The sequence below is a fragment of the Herpailurus yagouaroundi genome, unplaced genomic scaffold, assembly GCF_014898765.1.
Source record: "Herpailurus yagouaroundi ecotype Mexico unplaced genomic scaffold, PumYag 140, whole genome shotgun sequence".
Lineage (NCBI taxonomy): Eukaryota > Metazoa > Chordata > Mammalia > Carnivora > Felidae > Herpailurus > Herpailurus yagouaroundi.
Window position 1 is genome coordinate 84,282,652 of NW_024412395.1, and position 27,931 is coordinate 84,310,582.

A 27,931-nucleotide genomic window follows, 5' to 3' on the forward strand; every position below is an offset into this window, starting at 1 on the left:
GTGGGAGACGCCTCAACTTTGATCGGGCCGCGGCTGGGGGGGGGGATGGGGGGGGGGAACCGCCGCCGCCCCGCCCGAGCCGGGTGCCGCGGCGCTGGGCTGTGCGCCGCTCGTCTCCGCGGCTGCCTCTTTAATCAGGAACACAGAAGGGGCGGGCCCTGAGCCGGCGCGTAATCGGATAGCTCTGCCGCGGCTCTGACATCCACATGCTGCTCGGCCTGAAAAGGCTGGGGGGAGCCGGAGGGGAAGCAGAGAAGGCGAGCAAGGCACCAGCCCGCAGCCCGCCCCCGGCACATCCTCAGACGCGCAGACCGCGGCGAGGCGCTGGGCGAGGTGGAGGTGAGGGCGGGCGCGAGCGAACTCGGAGAGGGGCTCGCTCACTCCCAGGCGATCCCAGCCGCCGCCGCCCCGCCAGCAGCAGCAGCAGCAACAGCAGCAGCAGCAGCAGCCGCCGCCGCCGCCGCCGCAGCTTCTTTCCTCGGACTCCCCTCGTCTGGCTGGCCGAGCGGGTGTAGTCGTTGGGGAGGCTCCCGCTAGGGGAACCCGGCGAGGGCAAGAGCGGGGCGGCCGCCTCTCCCACTCGGGCCGTCCGGCGGTCGGTGCCTCCGCCCGCGTGTCGGTCCCGGGTGCCTGGAGATGTGTGTCAGTTTACGCCTCTGAGATCACACAGCTGCCTGGGGGCCGTGTGATGCCCAAAGCAAGTCTGGGCTTTTATTTTTATTATAATTTTTTTTTTACGCTTGGCTTTCGGGAAATATTCGTGATGTTGTAGGATAAAGGAAATGATACTTTGAGGAACTGGAGAGGACATAGATGCGTTTTGTTTTTAAGAGAGGAAACCCGTCCCCCCTTCCTGGCTTGCTCCCGCTTTGCTGATTTCAAGAGCCACCCTCCTCTTAGGTGAGAATCCAGCAAGAATAAAGGTGAAGACGGGCGTCAGGACCCAGGAGGGAAACCCTGACCATTAGAAACCTTTGCAGAAGACACTGTAAGGAAGAACGTAAGAGAGAGAAAAACACAAAGACTTAAAATTATACAAGACATCTACAAATCCAGCTCTGGAGAGAGCCTCCTTCTCCAAAATGGATATGTTTCCTCTCACCTGGGTTTTCTTGGCTCTCTCCTTTTCAGGACACGAAGTGAGAGGCCAACCAGGTAAGCCCCTAAAAGTTTTTTTTTTCTTTTTTTCTGTTCATTTCAACATGCTTTTCCCTTTAAAAGCAACCGCTCATTCTGGGCACATGGGATGGCATACAAGGAGGCTCCCTCAATACTAAATAACTTAGAGATCCCAGCCGGCCCTCCCTATACCACCACCGCTTCTAAAACCCAACTTTTCTCTCCTGCTAGCACTGTGTGTGTGTGTGTGTGTGTGTGTGTGTGTGTGTGTGTTTTGAAACATAGACAGAATTTGGCGGTGTTCAGATGTCACATATGGACTGAATCAAAGGTTTAAAAATACTACAAAGCCTTTGCATTACAGTTTTTGGGATTTTTTTCCCCCTGTCTTGAGGCAGAACACATCTCCCTTGAGTTTCTTCAACCTAGCCAGTGAAATATAAATCATTTGCATTCTCTCCACTTAGCTCCATTGAGCAATGTTAACTGAAGGGCTTGGGAAAGACAAGAGTCTAGTTTGGGTTTTCCAATGCTGTGGATTCTTTGCAGACCGTGTGGATACGCCTCAGAATCCTAGGGCTCAGGCTGATGGAGCAAGTTGGCCTGCGGCTGAGCTGGGGGCTTGGGGCTGGGCTGGGCGCTGTTGGCTACCCAGGCGCTGGTCGTCCCCGCTCTCCTTCCTGCATCCATGTGTTTTCTGGGAAAGTAAATCATGTTCTTTTAAAAATCCGTATTAGATAAAACAGACTGCGTGGCCTTCGAAGGTCTCTTACTCTTGTGAAGTGGTTAGAAACTTTTGAGTGGAATTTGTTCTCAACCACTGCCAAAAAGGGTGTGTGGACAGACTGCAGAGATAAGGACTGCAAGGCCCAGAACAGTCTGGGGCCAGTATTTGGCAGCGGGGAGGTAGGCTGGCAAGGGGCACCCTGCCTGAGCAGGGATTTCTGGTTGCAGGGAATCCAGTGGGGCTTGTCCTTCCTTCCCCACACCACTCTCCAGGGTGAACCTCTCTCCCCTCTGAGAACAGTGTCTGGAATCTGACAAAACTCTTGGAAGCTGCTACAGGTGATTGAGAATGGGGGAAACCATCTATGGAGGAAATAGGGGAAAGAGAAAGAGGAGATAAAGCCTGGCTGAAGTGCCCTTACCGGTAGGCACCTCCAAGGCTATGGCCGCAGTGGTAGGGTTAACCCCTTGCAGCAGCTCCCTGGGCACGTCCCTCCCTTTCCCCCATCAGAGCGGGCTAGTGGGTCCTGTGGGCGCCTAAAGGGGAAGCTTTGCGCCTGGTGCTCTGGTTGTCACCGCCAACACACCCCATTTAAGCTTGAGTGTTTATTTGAGGGGAAGGAAGCCTGAGGAATGCCCTTGCTATCGAAATCCACCCGTTTGCTGCTCCTTCTCTGCCATAGCTGGCTTCAGGGCAGCTGCAAATCGTTATCAAAGAGATGGGTGCAGGTCCCACTTGGGGAGATTTCCTGTGTCTCCCCATTCCCTCTTGCCTTAATTCTAAGTTCCCAGCTTGAAGCGAAATTAAATTACCTCCCACAGACCTAGATGCTGCATAAATTATGTATGTTTGCGTGATTCGCTGTGTGTGTGTGTGTGTGTGTGTGTGTGTGTGTGTGTGTGTGTACGCGCGCGCGCACGCGGGTAAGATGCCCACGGTATATTATGTATTCAGGCACGGACTCTAGTAGGCCCCGGCGAGCGCGCGCACACTGGGGCACACACCGGCATGCGCGCGCACGCGCACGCACACACACACTCGCAACACACAACAACTTCAGGTTCTGTGTGCTCTGCGGAGCGGGAGGGGTCGTGAAGACTCAGGGGCCATGTCCTACCCCAGATGTTCGCACATCTGTCCCCGAGCTCTGCGCGAAGTGTACGTTTGTGTGCGACACCCGCTCGAACCCACTCCCGCTCTGCCACCTGCCTTTCGCGCTCTCTGCAGAACCCCCTCCCACCCTCGCCCCGGGCCGCGCTGCGTCACTTCTAGAGAAGCCCAGAGGCGCTGAGCGCGGGGCAGGTCACCCAGTACGACGCTGCCGCAGCAGCCTTACCGCCGGGGTGGGATCCCCTCGTGGGACGCGGAGCTGGGACCCGCCCTAGGTGGATATTCTCCAGCCCCTCGAAAAGGCGAAAGCAAGCCGCAGGGAGCTCGGACTTCCTGTTGGAGCACCCGACTGGCACCCGGGGAGCTGGCAGCGGGTGGCAAAGGGCGAGGCCCTGCTAGACCTCTGACTCACCCGGTGCGCGTCTGCCGGGAGGGGGCCGAGCCCAGCCGGCGGCGGCGGCGGCGGCGGCGGGAACCCGTTCCGAGAAGGAGTCAGGGGAAAGGGAGGGCGGAAGGTGCATGAGGGGGAGCGACTGAGCAAATAACCCTGTGGCCGCGGCGGCACTCTCGGACTGGCGGGCAGCAGGGAGGCCGCGCGGGCTGCGCGCATCAGGCTCCCCCACTCTCTGCCACGCTGCCTCGCCAGGTCGTAGTCGCGCCGCCGACCTGCCTCCCTCCTCCTGGGCTCGAGGCCGCTCCGAGGACCCAGACCGGAGCGCCCCCTCCTGCCTTCCGCGCTCTGCTCCACGCTGAATCTCTCCCCTCCCCCGCCGCCCCTGGCGGGCCGGCTCCGCGGGGCTGAGGCGGAGCAGGGGATCGGAACGCTGGCGAAGCTGGGACGCGGGAAGCCGGGGTGGGATTTCGGAATCCGGGGCGGAGAGGGGCGGAAAGGAGCCAGCTCTAGCCGCGGGAATGCGCGCAACTTCCACTGCCCCTAGTAGCGCCCAGCGCCCGCCGGTGCGCCTGAGCAGGTGAAGAGCACGCGGCGCGCGGGCATCCACGTGGTGGGGACGTGGTGGCCCCCCAGCCCGCCCCAGCCCTCCGCGCCGCCTCTAACGCCGCATCGATTTGTTTGGGCTGAGCAGCAGAAACACAGCCGAACGATCCATAAACATTCTATTAGGCAAAAATATTCCCAGCGAAAGCAAAACCAAGGCTCGGGCCTGGGAGAAGTTGGCCGCCTCCAACTCCTCCAGCCTTGTCGCCTCCTCCTCCTGACTAAGGACACCCCCAGGGAGAGGCTTGCGGCATTTCCTCCACGCTGCCCACTGCCAGAAAGTTAAGTCGCCGCTGCGGCTCTCCGCTCGGGAGAAACCTGCAGTCGCCGGCGCGGTCCGCCTCCCCTCCCCCGCCGCCTCGCTCCTTGCTTTTCCACGTGAGAAAAAAATATTCACGGCCAATGCTTCATTTTCACTGATTGATTTCTTTTTAATATCAATACAAGTTAATGGAGGCGAGGCGAGCGGTGATTAAACGGCTGCCCCCACCCTTTGCCTCCGGCTGACTGCACCGCAGTTTTTCCAACCGGGTCCCGGGCGCCCGGCGGCTGGGTAGGGGGCACCCGCAGAGCCAACGTCCTGGGGCTGGCGGGGGGTGGTGGTGGAATGAACCGGTTGCTCCTCTGGGAACCGTGGGGGTGGGGTGGGAATCAGCTTTCCTGGCCAGCTTAGAGGATCCGGCTCATCCTTGTCGCAGCTTCTGCGGCTCCGGTTGAATTTCTCTGGAAGGGGAGGGGATCCACACTCTGGTTTACTGGCGTGTGCTCAATGCTCGCTGCCCTCCCTCCGCCTCCTTTCCTTTCGTTTTCAGACTGAGTGGAGAGCCCCCTGGCGCTGGCCACTCGTTGTCAGCGCCTGGCCTCGAAACTCCCCTTTGCTCGAGTTGATGGGGGGGTGGGTCTGGGGTTTGCTCGGGAAATCATTCAGGCCCTGACAATGGGCTTCTTCAGATGGTGGCAACTCCCAGCCCCAACGCCCCTCCTCACCACTTGGGGCCCAAAGAACCCGGACCCTATAACCAACAACCTTCCCCCGCACTCCACCCGCCCCCCCCCCCCAGCTTTGATCTGTGCTTGGCTTTAAACACCATTGCCATGGACACGGGGCAGACGCGGCCAATCAACCTTGCGTCCGGAATGGATGATCAGATAAGAGATCTAAATTGTCTGTGGGAGATAGGTCTGGGTTCAAACAAATCCTAAATGAGAAGCAGTGGCGTTCTAGGCGCCCTTATTGGGCAGACGTTCTTTTTTAGCCTGTCTCCCCAAAATGCGGGATGACTATGGGTAGGTATAGATACAATAATTTGCAAGCAAAACTGTGAACTCCTAGATTGTACACAGACAGCCTGCTCTATGCTCTGGGGACTGGTCTCATGCCCACATTCAACGTGTGCCCAGTAAACTTTACCCCATAAACAGCCACTGGAGGTAATGAAGCTGTTACCAACTGCCAACAGAACACATAGTGCAAACAGTGGAAAGAAGAGCGCTCCCCATGAGTGTTCCAGGCAAGCACCTTCTTGTCCAAGATGTGCCTGGTGGAATTGTGAATGCCCAAGCAGCACCACTGGTTTGGACTTTGATGCCATTCTGCAGAGCCCTCCGATTAAGTCACAGAGCACACAACTGGCAAAATGGAAGGTTGGAAGGCTCCAGTGACTGGGACCCCAGGCTGTCTAGACAGGACTCCTGCTGTCTACCAAATGGCTCTCATCCCCTGCTGTTGAATGTGAAGTCCATATTCTGCAACCAGAAAGGCCAGTTCCTATCTTTGTAGTACAGAAAAAGTTAGGAGCCCAGATGCCAATTCATATGCAATGAGGCATGAATGTAAACAAGAGCTGGGAGGGGTCTGGGGGGCGTCACTGGGGAGAAACGCCATGGACTCAGGTGATTCTGAGGCCCCTATTTGGTGTCTTTCATTCAGCTGCTCATTAAAGTAATCAAGAGAGGGGCGCCTGGGTGGCGCAGTCGGTTAAGCGTCCGACTTCAGCCAGGTCACGATCTCGCGGTCTGTGGGTTCGAGCCCCGCGTCAGGCTCTGGGCTGATGGCTCAGAGCCTGGAGCCTGTTTCCGATTCTGTGTCTCCCTCTCTCTCTGCCCCTCCCCCGTTCATGCTCTGTCTCTCTCTGTCCCAAAAATAAATAAACGTTGAAAAAAAAAAAATTAAAGTAATCAAGAGAATGAGCTGACTTTGGGTGACCAGAGTGTGGGACAATTCTTGGTTGACTGAATTCAGAGCCAGGTTCATTGGTAAGAGCTTTCAGAATACATTCCCCAGAAGTCGAGGGAAACATGAGGAAATAGAACTGAGATTTTTTTCCTTTTGTAAAAGATGGAGCAGAAGCATAACACCTTCCGGGGCGCCTGGGTGGCTCAGTCAGTTAAGCGGCCAACTTCGGTCGGCTCAGGTCATGATCTCGCGGTCCGTGAGTTCGAGCCCCGCGTTGGGCTCTGTGCAGACAGCTCAGAGCCTGGAGCCTGCTTCGGATTCTGTGTCTCCCTCTGTCTCTGCCCTTCCCCCACTCATGCTCTGTCTCTCTCTCTCTCTCTCTCTCTCTCTTTCTCTCAAAAGTGAATAAACGTTAAAAAAATTTTTTTAAAGCATAATACCTTTCTATTTCTTGCGTGGATGAAAAAGGACTTGAAAAGTAACATCTGGGCAGTAGTTTATGTTATCATTAACATATTTTAGGTATTTTGTCATTTGACCATTGTTTACCACTGTATCATCATCGTTGAGGCACCCTCTTTGAATGGCAGATAGGAGTTTGATCCCCAAAAGTTAGTCTTTGTACCTTTCCTTCCAGGTAAAGAATTCGCTTTTCTTCCTTTTCTTTTTTAATTACCCACTCATGGAAGATACCGCAGAAGTTTGTCCTAGAGAGCCTACAGCATTTTTTAAAGCTTTATCTGCCTTGATGAGAAATGGCCTAGGGGCTTAATGGTTTCATTACCTAACAGGATTCGGTGAGGCTGGATTCCTGGACACAGTGGCCCTGTAGCATGACTGGCCCTCCAGAAGAAAGCATCTTCTGAAGGTTTAGGAAGCTGTCAAGTTTAGATAAGGCTGAGCTCCCATCCTATGGGACCTTGGTTGTATTAATAAGAAGAAATTAATTTTTAACCACTGGGAACGTTGCCAAATTATGTGACCTTTGGCAGACCAGCTGTGCTATAAAAATAAATCCCCCGTTTCTGAAAATGCTGCTCCTATCCAGTAGAACAATAACAATGTGGCATTTAGGATAGGGTTGAGTGGGGTTGAGAAAAGGAGACAAATGGGAGTTGCCAGCAAAAAACCCCTCAATGTTGTGACACATGGTTTCAGACCTGAAACATCTATCCACACCACCCTCCCTCTAGAGCCAAAGACATACGTTGGTTTCCAGTACACAGGAAAGACAGTCAGGATGACAAGAAGCTGGGTGCCAGCGTGTGCAGGCAGTGGAGAAGGTGTTAAGTGCTTCTCGCCCTCCCCACAGCCCAGCCTTGAACACGTCTCTCATTGTTCACGCAGACAGATTACTGGCACAGGAAGAGAAAAGGGAGTTTTCACACAGGCAAAACATTTGTCTTTCCGTAAATGGCACTAAATAAGTTTGTCACATAGAGGTTTGGGGGAGCCCTTCTTTGGGCTTCCCAGCTTCTGAGGTACAGAAGCCAGACTGCCTCGGTTTCAAATCCAGCTCAGCCATTTGCCAGCTCTGTGGTCTAGAACACTTAATCCCTCTGTACCTCAATTTCTTTTTCTGTAAAGTATGTTTGATAGTAATACCTGCTCCATAGGTTTTTGTTTTGTTTTGTGCTATGCCAGATTACATAGAATACTATTTGGCCCATATCAAGCCTATTCTAAAGGCACTTAATCACTGTATCTCATGACCATAGGAAGCACATTATAACCATTGTAGTATGTTTATGTTATTTTTAATAAGTAAATAATTATTCTTTCTCGGCTCTTACCCCACTGAACGTTTGGCTATGTTTTATAAGCTTCAGATTATCACTCACACTGTTCTTCAGAGAGCAATAGTCTTTGCTGGATTTTCATCTAAAATTTACGTCTCCTCGTTGCCATTTTTTTCTCTCCTTGTTCTTCTGCTTTCAGTGCTCTCGCCTCTACTTATTTTTTATCTCTCTCCTTCCCTTCCCTTCCCTCCCCTCCCTTCCCTCCCCTCCCTTCCCTCCCTTTCCTTCCCTTTCCTTTCCTTTCCTCCCCTTTCCTCCCTTTCCATCCTTCATCACAGAAGGTGTGCTCAGCAGGGAGCACTCTGTGCACGGTGCTCCCCTGAATGTGCAATAACTCCTACTCTGGCATTAAAGCCCCTCAGCAGCTGAACTCAAGAAAGTCATCATAAAGACAAAATAGCTTTTACCCAGCAAGACTCTTAATAATCCCATTTCCCTCTGGGTCTTCATAAAAGAGTCAGGATCTAATCCAGAAAAAAAGGAGGGGTGGGGGAGCTGGGAATAACAAAAGGAAAGCTCTCCCCAGTAGTGTGCAGAGGACGGGGCTGCTGGCCTGCTTAATGCACAAAGCCAGTGATACCCTGCTCACTGCCTCCAAGGATCCTGATAACCAGTGATCTGGGTTCTGGCCAGTCTTTCAGCAAAGAAGATAGAGGGAATTGCAAATTACTGGGCCGAGCTGTAATAATAATTGCTTTGATAAAGGCAAAAAATAAAACAGATGTGCCCTAAAGGCATAATGGGGGCCAGGGGAAGGGAGATGGGGAGATAGAAGTAGAGAGAAAGGAACTGAAACCCAGCAAGAGATAATCTGTTACCAGCAAACAGCTTAGTGACGAAGAAGTAATGTGCATCTTCCTGCTGCTACTGACAACAAATATCTAGAACTCACCTCTGGAAGAGTGAGGGAGGCCAAGAGACCCTCAGATAAATTATTTTTACCATCATTAGGATTAAGATGTAAATATCCTTTGACCTGCATCATTATTAGCGGAGGCTTAGAGTGTCTTTGGAGACATGGTTCACGTGACTCAACCCTGCCTCATGACCAGGTATTATTGTTCCAAACAAGTTAACTGAAACTCTCGGTTCACCACAAAAACATCTCCGCATTCAACAGCAGCTACGGGCTGGGGAAGAGGAGTCGTACTAGAGAAGCAGAATGAGTGTGTTGAGGCTTCCTCGGAGTCCGTGGCAGCTAGGGCTGCTTCTGGTGTTATGTTAGGCAGCTAATAACTGAATAATTCACCAAACGTCACCGAGTCTGACTTTTGGGTAAGACTCTGAGTCTGATCCTATAAAGTTCACCGAGGAAGGAGTCACAGCCTCGAGTTGCCTGGTGGAGAAGAACAGATAAGGCCTTCCGGAGCCCTCACACGCCTTAGAAGGACATTAAAGAGCTTCCGTCTCGGAGGTTCCAGACAGGGAGGGGGGAACAGTAGTCTTGGTGTGAGGCACCAGGGAGGGAAGGGTGGAGGTCACATCTGAGCCCGGGTGGAGAGGAATGATGGGCGTCAGAGCTGGAAAAGGTGGAATAGGGGAAGATGGGAGCAGAGGAATGGACACTGGTGTATTTGGGGACCACTCGGGAGCTGCAGTTTAGAACGTGTGGAGGGAAATGATTGCAAAGAAGGTCGGAAATGATAGGTTCGGCTAAATGCAAGGCCCCGTTGCCAGGCCTCGGGAGTTGGATTTCATTCACTAACCAATGGGGAGCCATGGACGTTTCAACATAAGCCTTCAGTTGATCAAAATAAATGGAAAAAAAATATTATATTACCTTTTATTCTCCTTTGGTTTTTGGAGAGACCTCAAAATTATTCTTCTTCCATTTCCTTCCCCAAATGTCTGTTGAAATGGTCGGGAATTGTAATCCCAGATCTCTCATCAAGGGCATCAAAATTGCATTTGCAATGAGGGCTGGAAAAGAGTGGACATAAATATAAACTAATGCTATTATATTGACTGCCCTATTGGAATTGCATTTGTTTCTGATATGAGATGACAACAAGGTTACCACAGGTGGCATGATTCGAGGTCAGAGGGGGTCATCGCATCGAACTTACGTTGTCACACTGAAATGAAGGTTCATTTTTAGAATCCAGATGAAGGGGGGAAGACTTCCCAAAGGGCCTACTTCCAGACCCAATTTCCAGTTCTGTCCCCTCTAAATCCACGGGAAGTGTTTCCGAAGCAAAAGCCTTGCCTGGCTCCTCACTCCTCTCTCCATGCTCACAGGCTGGCCTCATTCCCTCTCTCTCATCCCCTCCATCCTGTCCTCCCGGAGGTTCTTTTATTCAGATTTTGAACTTTATCACTGCAAAAGTTCACAGAGATTTCCATTTGCTGTGCCTTCAGGAGTACATCACTCAGTGGCACCCGGCCCCATAAATTGAATAGATTGAATCCCCTCCCAGTTGCCTTAGGAAGTGGTCAAACAGCCACATTCCTAGGCTGATGGATCGGTTCATTTCTTCCCAGCTTAAGCCAAGATACAGATTTTATGAGACTGTCTTGTGACAGACTGAAGTCGCTTTGAATAAAACAAAATCCAGCCTCGGCTCCCAGAAATAACTCTTAAAAAGCAGCTTATCCGGGGTTAGCGAGCAAAATTTGGTTAAAACCCTGAGCGGAGGACTTAGATGATTCAGGCAAGGGATTTGAAGAAACTCTTCTTGGGCTTTCCTTTTATGCGTCGCTGTTGTGGACACGCGCACACACACTGCTGAACATCCACACTATTTATTAAGCATGCAGCCACAGACTCAGTTAAGGAGAGAAACTCACGTCAGTAGAGCTAATGTGATTAAAAGAGACATTTGAACTCTCCATAATGCAAGACAGGCATGTTCATCGGAAAAATCCTAGAGGTTGTTTCAAGGCTTACCAAACAGAGGAAACAGAAGTGACACCTTGAACAAATGTCTTGTTCTCTAGGAGGGGAGACCAGTTTTTAAATTTTTGGTTCCACCTATCGGTTGTATAGGATCTTTTCCTCACCTCATTATACAGGCTTCGCATTTTAGAACTGGAACTGACCTTTAGAATCACTCCCCTCATTTTACAGATGAGAAAACAAAGGCTCAGAGGTGTTTACTGACTTACCCAAGGTCACACAGCTTGACTGGTGAGACCATATTGAAGACAAGGCTTCTTGTTAGTCAAGTGGCAAGGTGACAACCGTCTCTCTTTTCAAGTAGGAGAAAGAGCTTCTTCTTTGCCTTGCTACTAATAATTTAAAGAAGGAAATGCTGTAGAAGTGGAAACAGGATGGGGTTATGCTGTGGACAAAGGATAAATTATTTAATAAATAAAGGACAGTATTTTCATAGGAAATGAGACCGACTGCTTTTCTCCACCAAGTGTCTGGCCCTCAGGTACATACAAGAAATAGATGTTTGGGGTGGCTGGGTGGCTCGGTCGGTTAAGTGTCCGACTCTTGATTTCAGCCCAGGTCATGATCTTGTGGTTAGTGAGTTCCGGCCCCACATCGGGCCCCGTGCTGATGGCGTGGAGCCTGCTTGGGATTCTGTCTCCTTCTCTCTGTGCTCCTCCTCCTCTTGCTCTCTGTATCTTTCTCAAAATAAATAAAAATAAACTTAAAAAGAAAAAGAAATAGGTGTCTTCCAATCAGCCTACTCCTTCTCTTTCACAAGGCATTTTAAAGTAATAAGGGAACTGATGCCTAGTTCGGTGGGTGTCACGTCCTGTTCCAAGAAGCCCGATCTTCTTACAGAGAAAGCCCCTCAGAGGTGATGAGGGAACTGCGGGGCCCAGACTCAACACCTCTTCTCGTCACCCTACCTCCTGCATCCAAGAGAGCTCCACTTCTCCCTGCTTTGGACACTGGAGTTCCGGGTAGAGTTTTATCCAAAGAGAAAACAAACACCTTCTAAGAAGAATTTTGAAAACTACACGCTTCATCGCACTTCATTCAATCCACTCATTGAATTACAGTTTAGGAAGCTGAGACCCAGGAAGGTCACCAAGAATCCAAGTGCTGTGTCCCCTCTTAACTACTCTCAGACCACCCCACCCCGCTTCGTTACCCCAGACGCACCTCCGACAACAGCCGGACTCTCCAATCCCACCTTCAGCGAGTCCTAAACGTCCATTTTTGCCCAGGACTTTTTTTTCAGTTCGGCTAACCCAGGTGATCTGATTTTTCTCCCTTTGCTGTGGGACTGCCAGCTTTCTGTCGCCTGGTGTCACCTGGTGTCTCTCCCTGTCCTGAAGTAAGCCATTGCCATTCTAATTATTTAAAAGTACTCATGGGGCGCCTGGGTGGCTCGGTCAGTTGAGCGTCCGACTCCGGCTCGGGTCATGATCTCACAGTCTGTGAGTTCGAGCCCCGTGTCAGGCTCTGTGCTGACAGCTCAGAGCCTGGAGCCTGTTTCAGATTCTGTGTCTCCCTCTCTCTCTGCCCCTCCCCTGTTCACGCTCTGTCTCTCTCTGTCTCAGAAATAAATAAACGTTAAAAAAAATTTTTTTTTAAAGTACTCACAACAGTCAGGCTTCTTTTAGTGAATCCCGCTGTCAAGGTTAAGCCATAGAGTGTTCCTTTAAAACAACTTCTGTTGAATTTCCTTAGAAGGTGACCAGATTTTTTTTTTTTAAGATTTTCTTTTATTCCTTATGACTTCCTAAAAATCTGATGTTACGGAGGAACTACGGTTTGTCCTAAATTGGGTTCTGTAGGAGGGCGAGTTCCTTCCGAGGCTGGCAGAGCACCTTAGAATTGTTAAGTGGATGAATACAAAATCCCTTTACTGAGATCAGGAGCCAGTTTACCTGCAGGCAGCATCAGATGATACTTAGGTGACCAGCAAAACAAGGGCACCGGAGGAAGAGAAAACAAAAACAAAAACGAAAAAAGAGAGACAGAAAGATACAGATGTCCGAAATAACCTGACATTTCATATGTGAAATAAAAACACCTAGATACTCATCTTGGAGGAAAAAAAAAATCAGGCCTCTGTGACTTTAGGACTTTCTTTCCAACTACATCTAGAGGTGTCACTTTAATCCTTTTATTCTTGGGCCTCCGAGGTCTTTATCTGGCCTCAGCTGACTCATCCCTCAGGCTTCCCTCCCAGATGTACGAGAAAACCCCATCTGAACAGCCCAGGCCTGGGTTTGCCTGCTCCTCTTTGGGAAATGAATTTGCCCCAGGTGAAAGGTATTCACAAAATGGTTGGAGAAAGAAGTCCCTTGTTAACTCACCAAACAGGCTCAGTAGCTCAAACTTCACCAGGTCAACTCGCCTTCAGTATGTGGAGACTGGCCTAAAGGGGTTTGCCCTTGAGTTCAACTCTCTTTTGCCTGGGCTGGACTCCTTTGAGACAGGACAGAGAGCATTTATGCTGTTCCACATAATACAGGGGGACACAATACAGGCCTCCAAGGTAATAGATGGTCAGAAGAAAGTCCAGCTCATTTCGGTTGGGGGTGTCTTTGTATTTAAGAAATGAAGGGCCCCCAAACCTGGATATGAAATATCCATTATCAAGAGGAGGTGTAGAGGGATCGTGTTTTCCTTACAAGTTTTACTGATATATTTCAAGAATTCAGTTCTCTCCAAGAAAAATAGGGACAGAAATTCTAGTATTTATCTTGGTGGATATATGTCTGCGCAAATGAGGTGTGATATTTTATGAGAGAGTGTGAAAGTGTGTGCGGGACTGAAGTGTGACTTTCTAATATGTCTACGTACCCGATATATGTGCAACATCCACGTTTGTGTGTGTTTCTGAGTGTGAGGGCCATCCACACAAGAATGTGAGTTTATAAATGTTTGGGTATCGAAAGGGTTAACCACACAAAAGCAAAGCAGGTGTTTTCATGAGTTTTCAAAAATTTTAATAAAGCACCTTGATTTTCTTCAGATAAAGAAAGGACAGAAAGAGATGTGTTACTCCTTTATCTTTCAGTTAAGTTTTTACCGTGGAGAATACAGACTACCAGCCGTGGGTTCTGTATCATTTAAAAGTGTTTTCTGAGTGGGAAAAATGATTGCTCCTGGTGTGGATGAGAAACGAAACCGGCCTATGAGGAAGTTTCCTGTCTTTATTGCTGATGATGTGTGCCCGGTCTAATTACTAAAAGCTTGAACTTGGTGGGGGGGGGGGGGGGGGGGGCGGAGTGGAAAATTGAGGAGGAGAAGTTCTTCTTTCAGGAGCAGCTGGAGAGAAGCAGGGCAGGGGTGGGAGGAGGGAGAGGGGGTGGATGATGTGGAAACCATAACAGTTACTAAACAGGAGCTCAGCTCAGGTTCCCTCTGATGAGGTCCGAGGCGAAAAGTGCGGTTTGGGGTGAGTGTGCGGCAGGGCAATACTCTTCAGCCAAATAGCTAGCAGAGGAGGGGAACCCAGTTGAAACTTCCCTCTCCTGCTAGCGTGGTAAGAGCAGCTGGCGATCGAAGCCCCCACACCGCTGCTTTCTCAGAGGGTCCCTCTCAGCCAGTTTCAAGTTCATGAATGAGCCAGCACCAATGGGCCACAACGTGACTTGCTGCAAGTTGTCGGGTGCCCGACATGGCCGTGGCACGGGCACCGGGGCAGCCTGTGGGGGTTGGCTGCAGAGGAGTGGGCGGCACCGGGCCTCACTGCTGGCCTCCTCTCTGTCTGTGCGGGAGGGCTGGGCCCATTGTCCTGCTGGACTGGGGAGGGTGCGGGGTCATTAGTTAGAGGATGATGTGGCCGCTGCTAGGCAGAGGAAATGGCCTGCTTTTGTTTTCCACCCAGTAGGAAGTGGAACCTGAATCCATTAGATTCTGGGCAGTTCAGCACAGCACAGTTTGAGCTCTCGGAGGCACGATGCCTAAAAGGCTACTTGTGTGGATTTGTGTGTCCCAACCACCATTGTGCGGTGTGCCCATCTTTTATGCATTTAAAGCCTGTCAGGCTGGTAATCTAAAGCAGAGGTCTGGAAGACAGTAATGCCAACAGACATGGGGGATAGTAAAGTGCACCTGTAGAGTTAAAAAATGCATGACCCTTTCCCTCAAAGAGTGAACACGGGAGAAAGACCCCGTCCTGTAGGGTGGCTGCTGAGCCGTAATACATAATTCACGGGCCCATGCTGCTCCATGCAGATGGCGATATTAAATCGTGATTGATGCTAAGAGAGGCATGCGTCTCAGGAAGGTCTCCAGGAGGCTTCTGAATATTTCCAGGGCTCTTGTGCCTTCCCGTCTTCTGTTCTACTGTGGTATTAAGCAAAACCCCCATTCCCCAGGAACCCCTCCTGGGGATGACAGAACTTCACTCCCCAGTACAGGAGATTCTTCAAATGTCAGCGCCCACCTTGTCTGCCTTTGAAGTCGCCCCCTCGCCTCCTGGCTCACGTGAAGCTGTTTACCTCCAGCCAGGCACCGCTGGGAAGGTGGGGGCCCTTACATCCCCTGCAGCCTCCTTTCAAATGGCTGGTTACTGGTTGCTGCCGGACAAAGCAGCAGCACACCCTGGTGGTGGTGACCGGGCAGGAGGGACAGTGGGTAGAAAGCGAGAGAAAGGCACAAAGCACTTTTGTCGAAACTCTGAGGTCAGAGCCAGTGAATTCTGCGATGCAGATTTTTGCCACTCGGTGTATAATGAAATAATAAATCAACTTTGTGGTGTATGTGGAATTAAATGTTTGGGGCTTTTGCTTTTTCTTTCTTAAAAAAAAAAAAAAGAAGAAGAAGCTAAAATCACCCTCCAGGGCCCATTCTGGCCCAAAGCTGAAAATGCTTCCTTCCCCATCACATGTAATTGTTACCAGGCTCGGTTGTGGGTCGGCCCCACAAAACCACTGTTGTCAGTTCCTGGAGCCGTTACTTCTGGCTGCCTGGGCTGGGCTGGGCTGGGAGACACCGAATGAAACGAAGGATTTATGAGATAAAGATAGAGATGAGAGGTTTGCACCAGAAGAAGACGGGCCAAGGAGGGGAGACAGGAAAAGGCAGGGGGCATGCTATGTTTGCAGCTCTCTTGTTTTTGTTAATCTCAGACCATGTAATTAAGTATATTTATGATCATTTTCTGGAATATTTTAATTTGAGGAGTGTGTGCAATTGTGAGCACGTCTGTGTGTGTGTGTGTGTGTGTGTGTGTGTGTGTGTGTGTGCAGTTGGGTGAGTGGGGTGGGGAAGATGAGCTGAAATAATCTCTTCCACTGAATGAGTAAGTAGGTTAGTCTTCTGGACTGCCATAAAAGGTCTGTAAGACGGTTTTAATCAGCCACTGGTAGCGAAAAGAACGAGGGTGGGGGGTGAGGGGAGGGTGGAAGGCTGTAGCATATTTGAAGTTCTCTGGCTTCTTTGCCTTCTCTTTCAGACTCAGCCTGTGGAGGTCGTTTGAATTCCAAAGATGCTGGCTATATCACCTCCCCAGGTTACCCCCAGGATTACCCCTCCCACCAGAACTGCGAGTGGATTGTTTACGCCCCTGAACCCAACCAGAAGATCGTCCTCAACTTCAACCCTCACTTCGAAATTGAGAAGCACGATTGCAAGTAAGCACCATGCTGTGCCGTTGGGCATCCGTGAGCCACACTCCCACCACCTCCGGGGGCTCCCTCCCGCCACCTCTGACACCTAATGGCAGGACCCCCCTACCCCAGCACCTGCTGAACAGTGACCCCGGTGGGGGGTTGGTAGGAAACCTCAAGCTGAGGTTCTCCTTCAGGGGAAATTAAAGCCCCGTGGATCCCATGGCATGGAAGAAAGAGCCTTCCCGAGTGAAGAGTGTAGGGAGTAGCACCCCATCTTCAAAGGAAGCAGTGAGGGAGAAATCCATCTGGGGGCAGGGGCTGGACTACAGTAGGCCAGCTCTTGACTTTGGGATTTACTTTCCCCCTGGAGATCTCCCCATTTCCACCGCTGCCCCCACATGTAGAAACCTCACCAGCTTCCTTGATAAACTAGTAGCCAGATCCCACACCCCCCCCCCCCCCAGCGGAGACTAGCCCCGAAGGATCTGGCTGCTATTTGAGGAAGCAGCTGCAAGCGAGTTAAAAATCGGAGGCTACACTGGTAGGTCGAAGATTCACATTGACTCTTGTTGTCTGTGCTGCACAGGTTAGAGTCTTGAAGCCAGTGTTAGGGACTTAGTTAAGAGACTCCATTCTAATTGCTTTCCAAATAGCAATCCATCCAGTCCTCACAGTGGCCCTGGGAAGCTGGTGCTGTCAGGACTTGTATACTGAAGCCCAGAGAGGTTGTCAGTCACCCAAGACAGCTCAGCTGGTCTCACAACGTCAGCCCTGCCGCCTTGGGAATGTGTAGCTTGGGAGATACCAAGTGGACATTTGGACAACTGTGAGTGCTTTAGAAATGCCTCCTTGACACCGAGGTCCCTTAAATGAAGGGGAAGGGGAAGGTAGCACTGTAATGTCAAGAATGTGAATGTGCTTTGTACCGTCCAGTGGGCTCTATCTGAAAGTCCTTGCTCATCGAAACAACAGCGCGAGTTTTCCGCGCAGAAAAGAATGTGCCAACGATCACGTTCTGCTCCAAACGTGCACCTGTGATGTGCCAGTGCTCTGATGGGTGTTCACTGTCCCCTTATGATTCACGAGCAGTCTGGACATTCCTTGTGACCAAGGTGTTGCAAGTACTGAAAAGTTAACGGGGCCAGCGGGCGAGAAAGGTGCAAGGGAGCAGGGCCTACGTCCAGGCCATCGTGTCCTTGTGCAGGAGACAGGCCCCTCTTTAACCAGGGCTAGGCTGTGAGGTGGTGAATCGATGGCATCGTTATCCTCCTGGGACTGCTTCACACCTACATAATGGCTTTCTCCTAGCGAGAGGTAGTCTTCACGGAAAACCCGAGGGTTTCCGGGATGGAAGAGGCCTCATGTGACGAAGAGTCATAAGATGGGTTTTCTAATCCCAGACCTACTCTTGACCCAGTGGATGACTTAGGGTAACTCATAAGTTCCTCTTTGTCTGAGTTAAATGCGCAGCCTGATAATACTTCTACGGCATCTCAAGCCTGCTGATTCCCCGCAGTGGACGTTAGCAAGGGTGTCTGTTAGAAGAGCTCCTCTGTCGGGTGTCTTTGCTCCTGGTGCCTTTGGCCGGGCTGCAGACGGCTGGCACGGACTGAAGCGTGATGCACAGAGAGCTTGGGTCTGGGCTCAGGGAAATTTGACTAAGCACCTCTGTCGACTGAGGGCCAAATTCTGTTATGCTTATGCCAGCAAATCTCCCAGGGAAATTGCTAAGAGGTCGTCTTATGTATATTCATAGTGGCAGGGGGGAGAAGGCATGGCTCTGGGAAGGAAAAAGTTGGGGAGCTGGTGAGCGTGACTTAACACGTGTTGGGAAGCGTGAAAGGCCAGGAAAACACGCTCCTGCCCTGTTTGGGGCTGCAGGGTCCACCTTCCCCACACAGGACTCAGCCCTAGGGATGGGGAGAACTCAGGTCGCTGGAGTCTCTGGCAGCAAAAAGGGGACAAGGATGTTGCCTCGCACTCGACTTGGAGCAGGGGAAGCAGGCAAGTTACAGGTTATCATCTGGCTTATCATCCCTACTAAGTAGCTTCCTGTTTTCCTCCCCACTCCCCCGTGGATGCTTCCGGCTTGAACCAAAAAGGTCCGGAAGGTCAGAGAAAAATCTTTCTGGGGTCTCTTTTCCCCAGCGCCAAATTGGCAAGAAGGCTCTGTTGGGGTCAAGCCTCCGCTACTTAACCTCATCCTTAATTCTCTCTCCCTCCCCCGTTTCCCCTCCTCTCCCTGTCTCCCTGTCACTCTTGTCAATTTTTGTATTTAGAAAGACACATCCGGTTCTCTGAAGTCTCTCACTCTGCAAGGTATTTTTAACATTCCCCGGCCGTTTGCATTCAGAATAAGTGGGCTCCTCCGGCCCCCCCCCCACCCCCACTGCCTCGTGTCACTTGCTTGTGAGAGGAACAATTAGCCTAATTGAAGTCCTCGAAGTTCTGTCTTGTTCCTCCTCTCTTGCCCTCTCTCCTTTTCGTTCCAAGGGAGCTCCTGGGTTTGGAAAGCACTTAGTACCGAAGGAAATTAGACTCCTTTCTCTTTTCATTTCCGGTGCATGCTTCGAATTGGACTTGGCTCTCGAGGCCCATAGCGTGGATGCTTACCAAGAGAAAACTGCCAAAGCCGTCCTCCTGGTGAGAGGGCTTAGCGGCAGCACCCCTGCAAAACAGGGAAGTGAGTAAGAGCGGCAGAAGAAAGCCAGCCCCGCCGTGGAGAAAGGGTGGCGGCCAGCACCTCCCCCTCGTGTTTTCCCCTCTCCCTCCTGTGTAGGGGGTCAACTGCAGCGGTTGCCCCGTGAGCCAGGAACAGGCCCCAGCCAGTGGCCCCTGGACCCTTGGCTCCCTGTCCCTTAAAATCGACAACCCAAAGGTCAAGGCCGTTGATGAATAAACTCCAGACAGACCTTTTCCCCCCAACGGTCACTTATTAATTTGGTTCCACTTAAGCCTACTGTCTGCTTGGAAACTTTCACTCACAAGCCTCAACTTTGCCTGAGTCAGTGCAATCCAAGGCCACCGCCATCTGTGGTGAGGTCCCCAACTCCTCCCACGGGCTGTTAGCAGGCATCCAAACCCCCAGCGCCCACAGGCTGCTCTGGGGCCTATTCACCACCGGCTGTGGGCAGAGACCAGAGGCCCCGGTGGCCCTGCCACGTTGATGTGGCCGAGTTACCAAAGGGCAGGACTCAGGGCCATCTGAGCAAACAGGCAGAAGCCACCCATTCCCTGTGGTGAGGAAGAGAATACCGCTGCCTTTCACCTGAGTCATCAGACAAGAGGCTGAACCTTAGGGCTTTAGGAACAGATGTACACAGAGTTGAATCTTCCTCTATTTCTGAAATCTAAAATATATACGTCTTTTAAAAGCACCCACCTGGGTGTGAGACACAGCTTATTCATGAGTCCGCATGTGGGCGTGGCACCCAACCCCATCCCAGGGGCTCAAAGGAAACCAAAACCAAGAGTCTGGGTCCCGTTAAGAGTGGGTCATTTCCAGATGGGTGTCTTGAAAAACGTGCTTCGTGGGGCGCCTGGTCGGCTCAGTCGGTTAAGCGTCCACCTTCAGCTCAGGTCGTGATCTCACGGTCTGTGAGTTCGAGCCCCGCGTCGGGCTCTGTGCTGACAGCTCAGAGGCTGGAGCCTGCTTCGGATTCTGTCTCCCTCTACCTCTCTGCCCCTCCCCCACTCACACTCTGTCTCTCAAAATACGAATAAACGTTAAAAAAAAATTTTTTTAAGTAAAAACAAAAACGTGCTCCACAAAGTGCACAAACCACCAGAAAAACCTGAAAGAACACTGCTTGTTAAAAAAAAGTCTTGTTTTTTTTTTTTAAATTTATTTTTTTTTCAACGTTTATTTATTTTTGGGACAGAGAGAGACAGAGCATGAACAGGGGAGGGGCAGAGAGAGAGGGAGACACAGAATCGGAAACAGGCTCCAGGCTCTGAGCCATCAGCCCAGAGCCCGACGCGGGGCTCGAACTCACGGACCGCGAGATCGTGACCTGGCTGAAGTCGGATGCTTAACCGACTGCGCCACCCAGGCGCCCCAAAAAAAGTCTTGTTAAAAAACATTTTTTGCTAAAAAACCCACAAGAAGTTTACGCTAACGATTTTATGTGTGTTCAGCACAGCATCATCTTATTTACCTCGCGGCACTGAAGAGTAGTGCTGAATCCGAGTGGAATTTTTAGATACTCAAGCACACTCCTTTAAAGCTCTAATGTCCTTTTTTGAACGAATTTCTGATAGAGAACATTCTAAATCATGTGCCACACTTCCCTGTGTTCTTAAACAAAACCAATACTAAGGGGAGTCAACTTTTTCTTGATGATTCAGGCTTCTAATTTTAAACCTCACTTTATGTGACAGAGGTCAGGTACTGTCCTATTTCGATCAGACAGGTTGAGATTTGAGTGTTGGTTGACCATTTCAACTTCCCAGGGCTCAGTTTCCTCGTCTGCAAAAGTGTGATGATAACTGCATTGCAAGGTTCCTGCATCTGGATACACGATGAATTAGCCACCGTGTGGGCATCTTTGTACTTTGTCATGGGGACATGTGTGGCTTTTTTCTATCAGTACTGTTGCTGTCACTTCCTGTTATGTGTACCCCTGCCTCCTGGACCCTTCTTCTTTGGACTTGTTTTACTCTTTTATTGTGTTGTACAGATTTTGCTTCAGAAGGTCTTGCTGTCTATTGGGAAGTTTTGGTTCTGGGGTCTCAGCTCTGCCCCAAGCCAGTGTAACCCCAGGGCCGGCATGTCTGGTGTGCTTCCGTTGGCCAAGCTCATGGCACAGCCGGGACTGAGGCACACCCCCAGGGACAAAGTATAAGAACAGCAGTGCTCGGGGTCCCCGGCATCGATGGAGATGCTCAAGGCTGAAACCATCCCCTGAAGGCCACCCATGTTCTGCATATTTGAGGTTTAGGGACATTTGGCCTCTAGCTAAGTGTCCTGGATAAGCAAGGTGCTCTTGTATTTATTTACGGCCAGAGGAGCCCTCTAAATCTTAGAAGATGTGTCTGTTTCTACTAAAGTAGCGGGTGATATCTTTGAAAGGTAGCGGTTTCCCAGGCTGATAAATTGACGATAGTAAACAGAGGGAACAGACCAGACCTCAATAATCTAGCCCCTCCCCACCCAGCCAGCAATGATTTTCTGCACTCAGTCAGTGAGCAGCCTTGATTCCAGTCAACAGCCAAAGACAACCTTACATCTGTATGAGATCTGTGAGCGCCCAGTGCTTGGACCCTCCTCCCTCTCCCCTCCCTAGTGTCCAGCTGTGCACTCCCCTCCTCTTCCCCTCCATTTCCTTGATTCCTAGTTCTTTTATGGGTCCCAATGCCGAGCTCCCAGAGCATTGTGTATTGCCTTGATTTGCTGGCTTGCCTTTGGTTCCTGTGCGGTCAATATGTTGTATTCTGAGCGTGTAAATCCTCTAAGGGCATGGACCACATACTTCATTTCTAGACACCTGGTCTTGGAATACCAAGCAGGCACGTGCAAATGATTGTTCCCCTGGTATTTTTACATCTGCGATGCCAGGACATAGGCCAGCATGGCATGAACCTGCGTTGAAAGGCAGACAGAGCTGTCTTCCCCATTCGCCCAGCTTGTGATGTGACATAGTAACAACGGGAAGATGAGACACGGGCTTACTGAAGTCGCTAGGCTCTCTGTGACTCGGCCTTTCACCACCCAAATGGCAACAGATGATGCATTCACTCATAGTTATTAAACACCCATGATGTGCCACAAGAGATGATAGCATTGGGAATGCAGCGATGGCAAATCGTATTCTTTGCCTTCGTGGCACTTCGAGTTTGGGAGCAAGTGAAAAAAAATGTGGTTATTCATGATAAAGCTACTACATCTGAAGCATCACCCCTGAGCCTGGCACTTCGCTAAGTGCTTCACGTATATCATCTCATTTGATCCTTGCTTCCAAAAAATGCGAAGTCACTGTTACTCTTCCCATTTTACAGAGGCAGGAACTTGGGCTTAAAGCAGTTAAACATCTGGCCCAAGGTCCCATTCACGGAAAAAGGCAGAGAAGGGATTTGAACCAGAATGCCCTACTTTGCAACCTGGGCTGTTCGCTCTTATGCTCTGTTGCCCACCCCCGCAGCACTGTGCCTGCTGCCTGGGGATACGGCATAGGCGAGTAATGTGAGCCCACAGCCCTGAGACCCAGCCTAGGCTGGGGAGATCAGGGAAGGCTCCCTGGCAGAAGTGATGGCTGCACCAATCCCAAAGAAGTTAGGCAGACAGAGGGGGAGTGTGTGCGCCCTGGCTCTCCAGGTGGAGAGAACCATGCCAAAGATAAGAAGGGGAAAGAATTTGATGCCTTTGGGAACAACAGTAATTGAAGGGCCATCCTTGTGACTTGCTGATCAACAGAACTTCTCAGTGAAGAGGTGCCTAAGCAATGCTATTGAATTTTATTTCCTGGCCAGGCGTCTACCATCTCAGAGAAGGGGCTGGGTCGGGAAGTAGGAAAAACTAAGATCTTAAGGACTCTCTGCTGCTCTTCTCCTCCCTGGCCGTCTTTACAATTTTGTACTCTAGATCCAGGGATCCACGCCCCCCCCCCCACCCCCCCGAGTTAATGCCTGAATGTGGGGTTTGGCCTGGAAAAGTCCAGAGAACACTGGATTAAACTCCACTTGCCAGTTTACTCCTACACAGTACCCTCTCTGAACACGTGTCTCTTTCCTAAGAATAGAGGGCAGGAGGCCACATTGCCCAACCGGAGGTGTGGTTTCGGCTGGTGTCCGCCTGAGTCTCTGGAAATCGAAGCAGAGTATAAATTCTCTGGTTCAGGAGAGTGTCTTGCACTCAGGAGAGAGCCTCAGGTTGATTACTCATGACATTATTATAGATTTACTGCCTGCCCAACCACAGAAATATTCTGATTCCCCCAAGGAACCAACGAGCAGCAATATTCTTCTGTATTGCAACAACCCTGCCTAATGACAGAAACAGATCCCCCTGCAGGTACGTGGTGCAATAACGGGACGGTCCTGCTGACTGGAGCTCAGCTGGCACCAGACCCCAGCTCACCAACCTTGACCAAGGACTCCACCCAGCAACTTAACTTGCTAGAGAAGTGGGAAGAAAAAAAAAATCACAGACTGTTCTCCTCCTCCTACCAAGGTTAAAGAGCAGTTGGGACAAGGGTTATTTTTGGCAGTTTGTTTTTAAATATGCGATGTTGCAATCACAACTCTCCACATGCAAGCTTCGCTGTGGATGTCCTTCCTAACAATGCGTTTTTATCTCCTGATTGAGAAAATCACTTGAGGTTTTCTCATACACAATCCCACTTGTTCTGCCTCTCAACCCTGGCACCTTCTCTGAAGCCAGAGGTCCCAGAGGGCAGGCATCTTACCCCATGTAACTGCGTGTAATTCTCCCGGCTAATTACACCGGGTGAGAGTCTGTCTTCAGAAATTCAGTGGGAGCTCAGGGTGTGGAGGGGATAGAGAGGAGAAGGAAATAGACCGAGTGAAGAAATCAGATTTTTCTAAAAAGGGATTTGTGTATTTGCCTATAGTTATAAGTCCTATAGAAAATAATGTGTTCTCTTTGTCCTTTTCGGTGACAGGGGGATTGAAACCTTTGGATTAAGAGAAACTCAATAGATAATTTAATTCCATTCTTGTACTTCTGCCTGGATAAATCATCCCCGAAAAAAAATATATACATATTAGCTGCCCTTGTCTTTCCCTCTAGAAAAGAGCTTCCATAATCGACCTTCATTATAAAACCTAGGGCCTCACAACTCATCTCAGTGATTGCAGAGTAGATGGTTGTATTTAATTTACATAATCAGAATTTTTTTCCTAGAGGGAAAATCCCTGAAAAATGTTAGCTGGGTCAGAATAAAATTTTAAAAAAGAAGACAGAAAAACATGTGAACCGGGCTTAGGTTTGGAAAGCTGGCAAAGGACTTCATGCGATAAAATCCACACGATTGTATATGCTTTTTATCCCCCCTAACTTTGTAGCCAAGCATCCTGGCGGTCTGTGTATGTAATGGACCGGGTACTACTGTTGTTCCCACTTAACAGGTGGAAACACCGAGGCCCTGAGCGATCTCACAGACAGTAAGGGTAGAGCTGGGATTGGAAAGCCACCCCCAAAGCTGCCTTTATTTACCTAGAGCTGTCACCTGCTGTTCCTGTCCTTAGGTATTTGGGGCCTCGCTGATTTCCTTAGACATCCTTGACGAGTCTTTTCCTGTCCTGTTCTGTTTTTTATTCCTTTTCTTTGCCTCTTTCTGCCATGCAGTCCCCTCTGGATGCCCAGCAGGGCAGTCAAGGAGAGAGAGAGATCTGTGACTTTAAATACAGGGTGGAGGCCTGCCTTTCGGTCGATGGTCTCCTCTGCCCCCCTGTCATCCACCTCCGGGTCCCCTCCAGCCCCCCTCGCCATCCTCTTCAAATTCTCTGCCATCCCCCCACCGCCTCACTCTGCAGCTGGAATCTGAAGATGTGAGGGCTAGTAATAGAGTGTCAGCGGAAGTAATTGATTCCTCACACAGAGAGAATTCTCCTGCCTTCAGTGTCAATGGAGCTGAACCAGAGTCTTGGAGGTGAGCGAGACATGTAAACAGTCCATGGCTGAGCTGTCAGGGCGAAGCCAGACACACCGGAGAGTGAGCGAGCGGGAGAACAGTGGAACAAATAATTGTTTTATTGGGAAGGAAAGGAGTAAATAATATTTCAGCCCAGGAATTGGCAGTTTGAAGGAGACGGTTTGCGAGCTTGAAGCAGAAGGAATCGTGATGCAGGTTTTAATGGAAGAGTTTTTCTTTGTCTCAAGGTAGGAGGTTTCGTCCCCACGCCCCCCCCCTTTCTCCCATTATCATCATTATTATCATTAAAATAATTACCGTAACAATTACGGTTGATGAGACCTGGAGTTTATAGAGCACCTTTCATCTGAAAGTTCAAAGTGATTTATCTATGTGTCATCCCTTTGAGAGTGGTAGGAGGGTAAGAAAGTTGGGGATTTTTTTGGGTTTTTTTTGTTTTTTTTTTTTTCATTTTTGGTCTTCTCCACTGGGAAACTGAGGTCCAGGCAGATTCGGGATTCGGTCTAAGCCTCGGGCCAGGCGGCTGGGTTCCGTGTTGGGGGGGGGGGACTGACTCCTCTTCTGGGGGTCTCTGCTGCCCTCCTGCCCACCAGGCCCCTTACCTTGTGTGGCCCTCACAGCTCACCCCTGGCACCAGCGTTCCCCCCCCCCCCCCCGACGGCGTGAGGGCCGTGCAGCCAGGCAGCCAGCAGCTCCTGCCCAAAGCAAGCAGCCCGTGACAGCTGTAGGATGTATAGAGGTCCTTCACCGTCTGACTCAGCCTGCTCCCATCCTGCTGGGAGACTTCCTGCAATCTGGTTCCCTTTCTGCTAGAAGGTGGCGTCCTTTCTAGACCTGTTTCCTCCTGGTCTTGTGGAACCTCCGGCCAAGAGAACCCGGTATTCCCGAACGTTCCCTCCTTCCACCCCCGACAGATGCCGGCCAGGTCTTTCAGAATAGAGGGCCGTGTCTGTGACGGGGAGCGGCGCGTGCTTCCACGTGCACCGGGTAGAGGGGGCTGCTTTTGCGCCTGTTGCGGCCACAGTGCCTGCACAACACAGCCGTCGAGGAGAGCACAGTTAGCCAGCGGCGGCTTGCGAGGTGGAAGCCGTTCCAGCCGACTGGCCACCGAGTACTATATTCAGAATCTCCACCCTGGCGTGGCAGCAGCCCTTCCTGCTTGGACATTCGCACAGGCCCGTCCTTTCCACACCAAGGTGCTTTTTTTGCACAATGGCGACAAGTCTGCCGCTGGAGCCCGGAGAGGCTCTGAACTCGGCAACCTGAAGCTTGCAGTGAGTGAAATCCAAGGACGGGGCCCATCACACCAGCCACGTACTCCCAAATTGTCCCCTGCTTGCATTTCTGCGTGGTACATTTTTCAGGCAAGCTTTGTATTTTCTAAGTTTTGTTATGGAGGCTGGATGCCAGCAAAGGGGGGATAGAAAAAACGGTCGGGAGCCCAAACCTTTAGAAAAACATTTTTCTGACGCAGTGTTTGATTCCCCGGTGCCCAGTGTGCCTCATTCCCAGCAGGCTCCCATTTTTCGGACAGATGGGAAGGTTATGATTTGCTCTCACAATTAGACCCTCTGGGAGCCAGGGTTAGTGAGCGCCTGTTCCAGAGGGAACTGTCTGCCCGGCCAAATGCAAGGATGCCACCAGCATGCCAAGCCCTGGGATGGTGTGCTCCAATTTCCCCTTAGTGGATACCAGTCACAGAGGCATGATTCCTATTTATGAGATGAGGCAAACTGAGGCACGCAAGCTTGATTGACCCAGGCCAGTGTAGGACAGTGTAGGCAGTCTCTGGCCTTGCTGGGGTTCACCTTCCCATCCAAGCGCCAGCCTACTGGTAAACAGACATAAATGATGGGCTCCTCTTACCTCCTTCCCACTCTAGTATCGTTACCAAATGCAAACAAGGGGCCCTTTAAGCTAACTGCAGGGTGAGGATTTTATAGACGTGTACAGCAAACAGAAAAAAGACCCAACCGTCGTGCCGAAAAGAGCCTGCCCAGCAGCCTTAAACTTCACATTGGCACTGCTTGCCTAGAAAATCAGTCCTTACATAAGCAAACACGTTCCACCCAAGCCAGCCTCCAGAGTGCTCACTGGTCCGGGAGTGGAACAGATCTGTGTCCATACAGCCTCAGGAATGCGTCTTGCTGGGGAGCCAGGTCAGTGGGGGAAGCGGTGTTCAGCCAGGGGGTCAGGGGAAAAGTGCCGGAGGCTTTGTTGCGTGCCCTTAATTCTCCGAAAGTTCATCCTCAGACGCCCTTATCAGACGCCCTGTCTGGAGCGGCCTCCTTCCTCACGTCGCGAGGCGTTCTTGGCAGCCTGCTCCGTCAGGAACAATGAGATCGGCAGGCCCCTCTCCATCATCCCAGGGCTTCTGCGGAAAACAACCAGCAATTATAAATAGATGTTATTTGTAGTTTCCATTTTCTTGCCTTCAAGGTTTTCTGGAATCATTCCTTCGGTTTGTTTTGGGTTATTTTCTTCACATACTTCCTTTGCTGGGTGGTCAGATTTCCTCCTTTCTAAAGAGGCACGGTGACCCTGGCTGTGCGGGGACTGCGGATAACCTCCACGTATCAGAGATTTGTGGTGGGAAGAAATGAAGGAAGAAAATGAAACTGCCAACAGTCGCTGTAAAAAGGCAGCAGCACCGACACAAATACGCAAACAGATGTAGCGTCTTGGCACCGTTCGAGTCCCGTAGTTATCTCACAAATGATAACAATAACAACAGTAATAATAGCGGCAATAATGACGAACATTTCTTTACTGAGTACTTGCTCTGTGCCAGGCACTGTGCTGAGCTGTTGACATGCATTAACTCACCAAACAGAGGGAGGCTGGGTGGTTGTTCAAGACCCACCTGTAGGTGGGGAGCGGGGCGGGGAAGGCACAGGTTGTTTGATTTTAGCCTGGGCT

The 27,931-nt window shown here is 50.6% G+C and overlaps 1 protein-coding gene across 4 annotated transcripts in view; it reads left to right on the forward strand.

Annotated features, from left to right (window-relative positions):
* The first annotated feature begins 204 nt into the window (after positions 1-204).
* Positions 205-27,931, forward strand: part of NRP2 (neuropilin 2) — a 116,589-nt gene continuing 88,862 nt past the window's right edge. For 3 of the 4 annotated variants that reach the window (XM_040475974.1, XM_040475976.1, XM_040475977.1), the window contains exons 1-2: positions 205-1,155; positions 16,244-16,421. In XM_040475974.1, coding sequence (XP_040331908.1) covers positions 1,083-1,155; positions 16,244-16,421 — 251 coding nt within the window. In that variant the 5' untranslated portion in view covers positions 205-1,082. The remainder of the gene's footprint in view (positions 1,156-16,243; positions 16,422-27,931) is intronic. The other variant, XM_040475975.1, reaches the window with a different exon arrangement.